We start from the raw sequence: 12,218 nt of genomic DNA, 5'->3' as shown, positions 1-12,218 counted from the left end.
TTTCAGCTGATTACTACAAAATATAGATACCTATTAGTAAGTCATTTACCTATTATGAAACACTCGATTATTCAAGTACGATGCATTGCAAAAAATCCAATGCGCACTTGTTTTTACTACATTGTTTGCTCTCTCTAAGCAAAGTAGCAATGTATATAAACTTTTACGAAACGATTCTTGTTTTTAAGTTATAAAAACATAATAGCTCAAAAAAGCCTACATTTTCTATTCTACTGCGCTCAAGCGTTCTCGATACTAAAATATGTACCTGTTTCATTGAACCATTACAACGTTGCATTTGCTTGTAGAAGCGAACAAAAAAGGCATTTTATCATTAGCAACTATACTTAATCACAGGTATGATTGTAGAGACAGCAACTATCTCATCATCATTGATAATATTCGGTTTGGCAACGTCGCGCCGGCTTCGCTCACCTGGCCGTACCTGCGCAGTGTCAACAGGGGGGGCGAGTGAGCGAACGGAACGCCAGTCGAAGCGATAGACACGGTGCCGACGGACACGCCGCGTTACCTGTCCCGAACGCTCAAATATTCCATCAAAACTAATTTCCAACTCGGAAATTAAATGTGATTAGTACACAAGTGTTAATAAGAGACGTGAAAACGCTAGCGCTTCGGAATCGAGACGGTTTATAGGCGCACCGGGAAACGTTCGCCGACATCCTAGCAGACCAGAAACGCAAGTCACCGGGTAGCCTCGGCAGAAATTCGTTTACCAACGTGATGTTAGTTAATTCTAGATTTTCACCTGCAGCGGAAACGGCTTACGTAGACGAGTAGCGGTAAAACGCCGTCCGCGCCACACGCGACCCGTTCCATGTTGAGTAACCGTCAGGTTTCTAAAAAGTGCTTTCGACGTGTATAAGAACACAAACAAGCATCGCGAGTTTTCGGACGACAGAGTATTGGCAGCGTTTGCTTTAAGAATAGAACGCTCGAAAGGTTTTGATACTGTCCCTTTAGAAAGTAGGACTTGTGTTCATCTCTACGCGACTGGATTGTGGATAGTTTGTAACTTGTTATTTTTGACATAGTAAATGAACAGTGAGTAAAGATTGTTAGCAACGACTGTCGGAGGGTGTTGTGATAAATTGCGCGTGTGCAGTGCATGGCGCGATGATTAGCGGGGGCTGGGTGTGCGCACTGCATGTGCGTACCGCTGGACTCGGTGGTGCTGCCCTCGGTTCTGATGAGGAGGAGGTTGTCTACCTAGCTTATATCGTCATAGATGTTCACACTAATCAGGTAAGATTACTGTTCTAAACAAATGCTATTTTAGCTACCTTTGGCAGAATCATGAGGCAATAAAAGTAGATTGACCACACATGACGACGTTGAGAGATAACAAACATAAAAAAATTGAGCCGAATTGAGAAACTTCAACTTTTTTTAAGTCAGTTGAAATTTAGACAATTTTTAAATAAATTTCTTTATCTTCTGTATGAATCAATACGTTATATTAAGTACGTTTATGTAAAATACAATGTATGTATAATATTACTTTGTAGCTAGATATATAGCCGGTGTATAATTATCCATTTAGTAAACATTGTTAACCATACAAATATAAGCCTCTTGAATTGTTACAACATCACAAAGTATAATTTATTAAATTAAATCACGTTTGAAGGCTGTTGATAACCAAATTACCGTTTGAGGTAATATGAAACAACTTAGTTTAGAACATCTAACAGTATTATCGTTAATAAGGTTGTAAGCTCGATAAAGATCTTTCCTTCTAATCGTAACTAAATTAAACATAATTGGAAATTATAACAAGAAAATAGGATTTATAATAAAAATATATGTTTTTTGACTGTGGGGTAGACATAACTCAAAGACAGGTACTTGCTTAAATTAAAAATAGGAAATAAAATATACCTATGAACGTAGTATGATAATGCCCAAAATAGGTGTTATCTTATTTGTATGAAGATAATCATATATATTGAATGTGTGTTACATTCAATTTGGTATATACTCATGTACACAATGGCAACAACCTACTATAGGTAGCTACTAGCTACTATTGAGTATGTTAAGTACCTATATAGCGACGAGTTTGTGGATGAGGAGAATTGCGAATTAGGTATTTCATCACATCCATTGAGTTAAAACTATTGAATTAGAGTAATACTCACTTAGCCAAATAATATCTAAATCATTTTGCCACATATCTTTATAATTTTTGTATCATTTTTCAAAAAATTCAATAAGCAATGGTCTGCAAATTTAAATTACTATTCGTATGTAAATAAAGGTAATAAATATCAAACTTAATTTATGTAAATTTACGTATTTATATTAAATAATTTTGAAACTTTCAAGACATGTATTTAAATTTATTTATAAATAAAGAAATGTTAAATCCATGTAAATATATTCTGGTAAATGAGAATTCAACAGTTAATCATTGAACATATATACAAGTTTTGCTGTGTATTTACCTACACCACTTTTATTACTACACCATAAAATGTAATTTATAAATGTAATACGTAAACCTTCATTATCATAACAGTCGTTACATGTCCACTCGTTACACATAACAGTCGTTACACCGTCCAATATAGTGGACCTCCCCTTAGGGTAAAGGGGGCTTTGTCAGTAATTGCCACGTTTGGCAGGCAGTTTGGCAATCACAGTTAGACTTTTGATGACGTTTTAAGAGATTGCTGATGCCCAACCCTTAACCATTAAGATCATTTAGTTACCTCTTACGACACCCACGACAAAGAAAGAAGTGGCTAATTTAATATTGGAACCACACGGCATATTTACTAATACTCGAATAAATAATATTAATGGAATTTTAATCTTGTTCAAATGATTATAATTAAAATTATATTAATCTATCTAGAACTAATTTGGGGCAACCGAATTAAAAGTTTTCAATGGCGTCTGATAAGGTGTTTTGTAATGTTGAAATAGTTAAGTATAATAACTTGTACCTAGTCATCAATGAATTTGCATACTTTTAAACTATAAGGCGAACATTTGTACTTGATAATAAATCAAGATTGATAAAAACAATGTTTTGGCAAATAAATATATCTATCAATCTATCTAAAGAAGAAAAATGTAGTTTCCATTCATCCATAGATGTAGTTGATGCATAATATTGCTTTACGATATTACTTATATTATTTACATAGTAGAAAACATAGGATGTTATCATCATCATCCTCGTATTAGGCATTAACTGTCCTTTACTGAAGATAGGCTTCCTCTATAAGACAGGTTTTGCCAGTAGTTTGCCACGGTTGGGTTGGCAACCGCAGTTAGCTTTTGGCGATGTTTTAAGAGGGATGCTGCCCATCCCTCGACAATTAAGTTTCCTTAGTCGCCTCTTACAACACCCACGCGAAAGGAAGGGGTTGTCTATTCTGACCACACGGCATGGGCGTTATAAAAATCTTAAGCGATAGAAATAATTTTCTATATAAAAAGGATGGGCCGAAATCCGTACATAAATAATATAAAATAATCTTTGAAATACATTTTTCCTTTCTTTATCTCATCATACTCATATTTCGCACATTTTAAAAGCTGCATTGGATGATGTTTTTTAATTGAAACATCTTTTCTAGTACCTACAATATAAATCAGGAATTAATACTGTAATAATTAACATTATGTATTACGGTTACGAACCGATAAAAATTAACCACCACGATTTCCAACGGGATGCGCGGTGAAATCGTCTACTAGGGTCTATTAATCAGTCTAGTAATCCCTTTCCCTTATTTAGTTTTGTGGCTATCGCTGGAATCTTGTTATTTGTTATAGGTATCTATTTAGTTTATGTCTGGTAATAATAACAAAAAGATTAATCAGCAGTTCTAGATATTGTTATCTTATATTGCTGTTCTCATAGACTTGATGAAGAACCTGAATAAAAAGCTTTTATATTTGTAAAGTATGAATAAAAATGACGACTTGTTTTTGCAAAATAACATAAATAATAATGAACTAAGCTCTCTAAAATATATACATATTTGCGAATGCTTGTTATAAATAGCACAAGTTAAATACGTAATTGTAAAAGGATTAAGACTGTTTATGTGAGGTATATTTAAACGGATACTAACTTTTAAAAATACGCCTATATTAAAATTGTAAAGTTATTTTTAATTTTAGTTATTATTTAAAAAACTATTTCTTTTTCGCAATAACAAAGGAAAGAAAATAAACATGTATATATTAACGTGGGTACCATGTTATCTTTTTAAGCACATGAGCTTGTCGTTATACATCCACAAAATTGCTTATTTTATGTATATTATAAGTAATGGGTATCGTCATAACAGTGAGGTTTTTGGTTTTGAATATTTTGGTATACGCTATAAGTAGGTATGTATAGATATATTTTTTTAAATGGATGATAATGGAATTGTAACCCCACCCGCGTTATCGGTATACACCGGCGGGGCACCAGTGAAGAATGATAGGTAAGGATGAAGTAGGTCAGTTAGCCCATCGTGACGAATTCAATAAGAATTGTTCACGATCGTTTCCAGGGGGAACCACGTGGAGGTCGACCTAATAAGGTATATTGCTAGCAATGGGGCTGTCAAACTCCATTGCTAACAATCCTTTTCAAAATGTATATATATATTTTGGTAATAGAATCCTGACTCGGGTACTTGTACGGATATTCGAGTACTTTATTGGACTTTGGAACTTTTTCAATAGATTTTTTAATTTTACTTTTATAAATATAAGAAATGTTCAGAAATCAAATAATTTTTCCTTTGGCAAACAGAAAGAATACGATAAACATATGAGTAGTATTCGAGTATCGTAAGTACTGGAAACCTGTATTCGAATATCATGTATCTGAATTCTATAATATATAGAGCAAACGAGAACTTTTTTTATGATGGAATGGGCTTCGACTGTACTATCGATATATACCAGCGGGACACCAGTGAGTAATGATAGGTGAGGATAAAGAGTGAGTGAGTGAGTGAGCAGACCAGTTTGTCCATCGTGACGAATTTCACAAGAATTAACCAAGATGGTTTCCAGAGGAAACCGCGTGATAGTCGACCTGATAATACATGTTGCTAGAATTGGAGCTGTTATATCCTCATTACTAACAAAATCCCTTACTTAACAATCCCTTTCCCACATTTGAATACCTATTAGGTATTTCAAATCAATCTCGTGTCAGTTTGACTCGGCACCTTCATTTTCTTTTAATTTGAAGTAGGTGAGTATGTAAAAATGAATAAATTGGAATTTAACTCCCTCGACGCTGTCGGCATAAGACGATGGGGTACCTGTGAAGGATGACAAGGGAGGATAAAGTCACATTAGGTGGTCTGTCGTGACAAGTTCTTTAGGAATTAGATCCTATCAGTATAAACTTTAAAGAACATTGCAGCAAAAATTCAGAGTTCTTATTCTTACCTATTATTCAAATACTTGTGTTAAAGATGTTTCGAACATATAAGTTATGCAAATTAACCCCCCAAACGGGGGGTGAGGGGGGTTACCAGTCATTGTTGAATGACAATTGACATTTTAGCGGATTATTCGTATCTTAGGCGGTTTGTTCCATTACATTATTTGAGTAGGTGTCTGAAATGTTTAAATATGGGTACATATGCGTACCTATTAATAAAAATGAATCGCTAAATATGTCTCTAAGCGCAAAAACTCGCTAAAGGTGAAGCCAATATGTTTTTTTTTATTTGTTGAAGTCCAAGGAAAAAGAAAATTGAATAATTGCACGGATAAATTCCAATCCATTTATCTTTTTCTCACATGTACTAGTCATCATGGAATTGGGCATAGGTACTACAAATAGCGAATAAGAACTAATAGCTACCCTGTTTATTTAACGAAACAATAAATATGTACCTATTGTCTGTTACAACTTGAAAGATAAGACAGTTTTTATCCTAGTAACAAAAATGGTCGTGACAGGTGGCGGTGGGGGATAAAACAACGTTTATATTAGATTAGGTAGGTTGTAATTATATTTTTTTTAACCTATAATTTTCTAACACGCGCCGGCAAGGCGCGACAACGAAAACCGTCATAGTATTGCAAGTTTTCACGGACGATGTTAGCCACACAGATGGACCGACCGTCAGCTTGTTCGCCGCGGTAACGAAAAAAAAAATTAAAATTCTTATTTAGTATTATGTTTTTTTTTTTTTGTAATATTAGGTTCATCTAGTTATTGCTAATGTGAAAGTGAGTTTGTTTACTATCTTTTTCTGCAACAATCGTATTGTGAAATTTTATTGTACATATTTTACATTACAGACATTAAAAAGATTTTATCGTCATTTTGTTTTAGATACACAATCGAGCAAGTGACATTAGATAGAAGTAATTAATCCATATCTGTAATTTTAGTTCCTAAACTGCTCTATAGAGGTAGCACCAACGTTTATAGTTATTCGCTCACTAATTGCTCTTAAATTTAACACAAAATTTGTCTAAAATAATTATTTTACCCATTAGGTACCTTGTTTTACTTATAATTACGTGTAGAATGCTCATTATTACTTACTGAAATAAGTTGACGAATGCTTCTGACTACCCTTTTAAAGATAATAGTCGTAAGCATATATATTAAATTTAATACCAATCCTTATAATTGTTTAAATGTAATATTATATTTGATTACCTATTTTCGATATTTTGATTTATTTACTTGTAAAATACTGTTATGAGAATTACATTTGATAAGGTGTTATCACAAAATCATATGGTAACTAGATTAGATATAAAAGCCAGTGTAAGCCCACAAATTTTATTAAACTAAGTATATAAGACATTTTAGCTAAAGCGCCATGTTGATTCAGTCGTGTCGTTTTCTATTTTTAAACGAAAGAAAAAAATTTGCTAAATAAAAATATTTTGCAATTTTTTTTATTCATAAAAACGTCAAACATATTTTACCTATTTTAGTTATTGAACTGCCTTTTTTTTGTACACTAAGTTCTCAAAAGAAAGTGACAAAACAGTGTTATAGTCAAAACAAATTTGTAGAAGGTTTGATGTTTTTATGAATAAGGGGAAAGGATAGGACCCGTGGTCTTTTTTTTTTACAAAAAGTTCTTAGTACTTTGTGACTTTTTTGTGGCTATACTATGCGATTACATTGCCAATTTTGAACCGATTTTTTCGGAACCGACATTCATAATTCTTCTTACAATCGATAGAGTACCTCTATTTTGGTTCCATCGATATGGTACTCGGTTCCATGTTAATTTTGTGACTATTGAAATTTTCGTTTTTCTTCGCGAAGCAAAAAACTGCAAAAAACTATTTGTTACGAAGCAAAATCTACATGTAAACACGCGATTTCGCGGCCTAAATTGAAATATTTGTGTTCACAATTGAAGTTATTTTTTACAAAATAAATGTGAGCGACTATCCAAAACAACTTTTTTAAATGGCGCGCTTCTCAATATGTATAAAATTGTTTTAATTTTTAAAACAGCCTGATTTACACGACTGCCCCAGTCTTAATTTAATAGGTGAAAATGGAATTGTAATCCCGTCTACGTTATTATTGGATATTCACGGGATATCAGTGAGGGAGATAGGTGAGAATAAAGTTAAATTAGTTGCTGTTGGCCCATAAGTTTTTTTTTAATGGATTATAATAAAATCGTAACCTCATCTGCGCTATCGGTATACACAGGCGGGATATTAGTAAGGGATGATTGGCGAGAAGGAAAAGATAGATGAGTTAGTTCATCGGGACTAAGACAACGATAAATTAATGATGATAGTTTCCAGTAAGAACCGCGTGGAGGACGACCTGTTAGAGTACATTGATAGCAATGGGGACTAACCCTGCTCATAACTTCTCTCTTGACCCATAAGTTAGGTCACTTGGCTCATCGTGATGGCTGGCCTGGCATTATGGTTATACCCATTTTTAATAAATTATATTTTAATAATTTTACATTTAATCAAATTTATAATTCTTGTAATGTATAAATAGCATAAAAAATTACAAGAGGAAAAATGTACAAAAGTCGTCGGCTTGAATATCTCTAGCCGCTCGTATTTCTGTCGTGAAACAGCTGCGCTTGCCAGACTGTATTTCAGTTTAAAGGGTGGATATGGCAGTGGAATTACAGTACGAAAGGCATGACACATTACACAAGGACATCATGGGTTTATAGATGATGTCCAGGCGCCGTTTAAGTTAATAAGCGACGGTTACCACTATCCATCAGGTGGACCGTTGCTATTTTAAGTTGCATAAAAAACATGTGTAAGCTCTAGCCCTGAAATTTGTACATGATATTCGTTATTTACTGAATATAGAACGAAGTGTTAGAGAATCTAAAGTCCGCGTTTATCTGTTAATTAATCGTGACAATCGCGACCAGGCTAATGAGTACGTATTCTATGTATTATTGAAACCTTATCGTAAATTAGTAACCACTTATAATCGTCTTTTTTCTTTTTTTATACAACTTAGAATGGCAAATAAGCTGACGGCCCACCTGATGGAAAGTGGTAACCGTCGCCTATAGATATGTGTAGTACCATGGACATACCAGAGTATACTGTTTCGCCCATGATACCCCCGATGCGTTGCCATTCCTGAGGACTCTGCGGGTTTACCATGAAATGAAATTCCGAAATTTCGGACTTAATTTCGTGTTTTTGTTTATACCAAAATCGGACCAATAAATGGAATTTAACATTTCGTTCGTCATACATCCTATCAAAAAAGTCCAAGGGAACAATATTTCAACATTTTTAATATTTCCAAACGGCATGTATTATGTAATTTTAACATCAAATTTGTGTTTCATTTGGCTCCGAAATTTCGGAAAACATTTCATGGTAGGCCCTCAGGTGTTATTCCTCTGTACCCAATAAATTCACGTCATATCCTACCCTTCAAACCGGAACACAGCCATGCAAACACAACTGCTTCACAGTTGAAACATGAATGGGACAGAGGTACCCAAGCAATCGACTTTTGTACAGTCTCCCTCTGGTAAATCGTATTTTTTTTATTATTATTATTAATACTTAAATAAATAAATAATTATTCCTTTTAATAAGAAATAAATAAGCATATATTCAAGCTTACCTATATATTTATGCACGTCTCCTTTTTGTTATTTTAGGTAAATAATTCCTTTTCTTCTGAAAAATTATTGCATGCTATGGTAATCAATAATTAAGCCAACACTATAATATATCTGAACTATTTGCTTGAAATAAAAATTGTAATCATAGTCTTGTTGGTTGCTTTAATAAATAAATAAATTATAAATTGGGAAGATGGCGGACTTTTGCGCAGCATGTGTTAATAATAGAACCGAATAGAATATTATACATTACTAGTTATAGCCTACGGTTTTGCTCGCGTGAGTCACTATAAAAATACCCTTTATGTTAATGTAAGAATATTATCTAACGTTAAGGGTCCCGGATGGCTATAAACTAGTCGAGCATTCTCATCCATTCATTGAAATATAATGTCACAACACAACTTTATTAAAATCTGTCCAGCCGTTTATGCGTAATTGAGCAACAGATATCTGTATATTTTTACAAACTACCTACATATTTATAATATTAATACGATTAAAAGAATGCATCATCTTAGCTACTATCGGCCCACTGGTGAACATAAATCTCTGCCATAGAGTGCCATAAGAAACGGTACTGAGCTACCTGCATCCACTGACTCCTTGCAATGCATTTGAGGACACCACTTAATTTAGTGGTAGGTCATCTTCATCTTACACTGCATTTGCTCATACGGGGTCGACACTCGAGAACCTTTATTCCCTTTCGGTTGTAGGTTCTTTGAACTATGTACGAATGTATTTAAATTACTTACATGTTTATAATATGACTACAAATAAAAACAAGTATAAAATGCTTAATTTTCTCTTTCTCGTTTAAAAGTAAGGATTATATATATATCTATTGTATGTAAATATGAACCATATTTACATTACTTTTATCATTATTATCTTAATGAGCTAAATAGTACCACATCTTACCTATATTTTTCTATCATTATAATTATATTTTAATACAATACTGAGTTTACAATATATATTGGTAATAATAGTACAATTAGTATAATTGGTAATTTTTATCTTCTATAAATTCTACTATATTCTAACCTCAAAATGTTAAAAAAATATTTTATTTGGGAAATAAACAATTTCTTATAACGCTTAGTATATACATATAAATAACATACAAATCAGCAAAGTTTCCACAAGTAAATATCGTCATAAATATATTATTATATATTGTTCATAATATAAATTCCTCAAAATTAATTTTGCTATTTTGCCGTTACATCATTAACTAATAATAATGCTAAGTTTCGAAAACTAATTAATATAAAAGTAATTAATTACGGACATAATTATATGTGTAAATCATTTTAAAAACCTTACCACAACTTGTTGATTAAGTGACCATTTTACCTGTATTTCAATAGGAAGTTAACACAAACATTAAAGTCTATTTTAACCGCTGGGGTCGAACTCGTGACCTTTCTGTTGATGGTAAATATCGTTTCCCGTTAAACCCCATTGTCATGACGCCTCATGTATATCTAATAATGTATAATTGAATGGAATATACACATGAGTAATTGCCCTTACCGCTTAGGGGTTAAGAACGTTCATACAGATGCCTATCGAAGTGTAGCAATATCGGAATTATCTGTCAATTTGCATAAAGAATTGAATAATGTTTAATGTTTCCGATAGATTATTTAAAAAGTGTTCTGATAATGAATTGAAACGTTAATCATAGAATAATAATAAATAATATAATAATAATACCCACCCGTCATACATAAGCATAATCTTTCATACAAAACGTACACAATGTATGTATACATTTTTACCAGCGCTAAAAGCTGAGAAATATAAAAAGACAAGTATAATATTACTATAATAACATTTATTTCTTCAAAAAAAGATTAAACATTATAAGATTTGTTTATAACATGTTAAGCAAAAATTTGAACTGAATGGAGCAGGGATAGGCAGCAGCCCTCTTAAAACATCTCTAACAGCCTATCAAATAATTGCTTGGCAGGCAACCTGCCTGCCAAGCAATTATTGGCAAAACTCCCTTTATGGGGAAGGCTTATGTTCAGCAGTGGACAGTTAACGGCTCAAATAATGATGATACATTTATACCGGTTAGTAAACATATCCCGGTCACGCGGATGTCGTGGATAGCATCTAGTATACAAACAAAACTACTCTTTAGTGACAGAGTAGAAATTAAAGTGAGTACTTACATATTTTTAAAGCTAACTGTACCGGTGTACAGCTATCTTGTAACTTACGTTTTAGTAAGCTAGCTTTAAAAAAACCTAAACAGACAACTTATCTTGAATAAAAATAATGAAACCAAGGATGGAAGCATCAAGCGTATCTATGCGGTCACTCATCTATGGGATGACAGAGTTCAACATTGCTGAACCTGCTTGATTGATTGGCATGGATCAATCAAGGAAAGTTTCGAAATAACCGTAGAAGGCTGGTACTAAGCTATCCTTTTTCTATGAGAATAACGGACCGCAAGTACTATAATAAAAATAATAATAGAACATCGACCGGTTGTGCTTTTACCGAGGGTTAGTTTGCCATCTTACCCCTTAAGAAATATTTTTTTGTACAACTACAGATGATGGCAAACAAGCATACGACCTGTCTAATGGTAAAAGGGGTTAAAGCCTATATACATCTATAATAACAGGGATGTCATGCGCTTTGTTGATATGTGTTTATTTTTAATTACAATAAATATATTTAGTGCCACTCAATCACACCACTGTCTGGTTTTCAAGGTAAAATAGTCTTAAGGTACTTCCTATAAGGAACTAGACAATGAACACCTGAAACTAGAGTCCAGAACATCCAGACTCAAGTCAATTCAGAAAGGTTAATTACGCAAATTGACTCGGCCAGAAATCGAACCCTCGATTACATTAAGCGACGTATCCACCACGGAAGTAAAATTATCCTCAATCTATGCAAATAACAATTTTATTAAAGACTCATCTATTAAAACAAAAAAAAAAAAACAGTTACTGTAAAATGCGTCATGGCTCCATACAAGTCAATAGTGCATTCTTTTGTAGTCCTTGCATTGTTATTCATTTCATAAGAAACATAAGTTGTCTTTGTTGTTTTTCTTTTAAGTGAATAGGACAG

At 33.1% G+C, this 12,218-nt stretch overlaps 1 protein-coding gene across 2 annotated transcripts in view; it reads left to right on the top strand.

Moving 5' to 3' along the window:
- Nucleotides 1-476: 476 nt before the first annotated feature.
- Nucleotides 477-12,218, top strand: part of LOC113511167 (RNA-binding protein fusilli) — a 141,748-nt gene continuing 130,006 nt past the window's right edge. The window contains exon 1 of one of the 2 annotated variants that reach the window (XM_052900347.1): nucleotides 477-1,266. In XM_052900347.1, the coding sequence (XP_052756307.1) occupies nucleotides 1,138-1,266 (129 nt within the window). In that variant the 5' untranslated portion in view covers nucleotides 477-1,137. The remainder of the gene's footprint in view (nucleotides 1,267-12,218) is intronic. The other variant, XM_052900348.1, reaches the window with a different exon arrangement.

This window comes from Galleria mellonella, unplaced genomic scaffold (assembly GCF_026898425.1).
Source record: "Galleria mellonella isolate WM207_F2 unplaced genomic scaffold, CSIRO_AGI_GalMel_v1 utg643, whole genome shotgun sequence".
Classification (NCBI taxonomy): Eukaryota; Metazoa; Arthropoda; class Insecta; order Lepidoptera; family Pyralidae; genus Galleria; species Galleria mellonella.
Note: the sequence above shows the minus strand (reverse complement) of the source record. Positions and strands in the feature narration are given on the sequence as shown.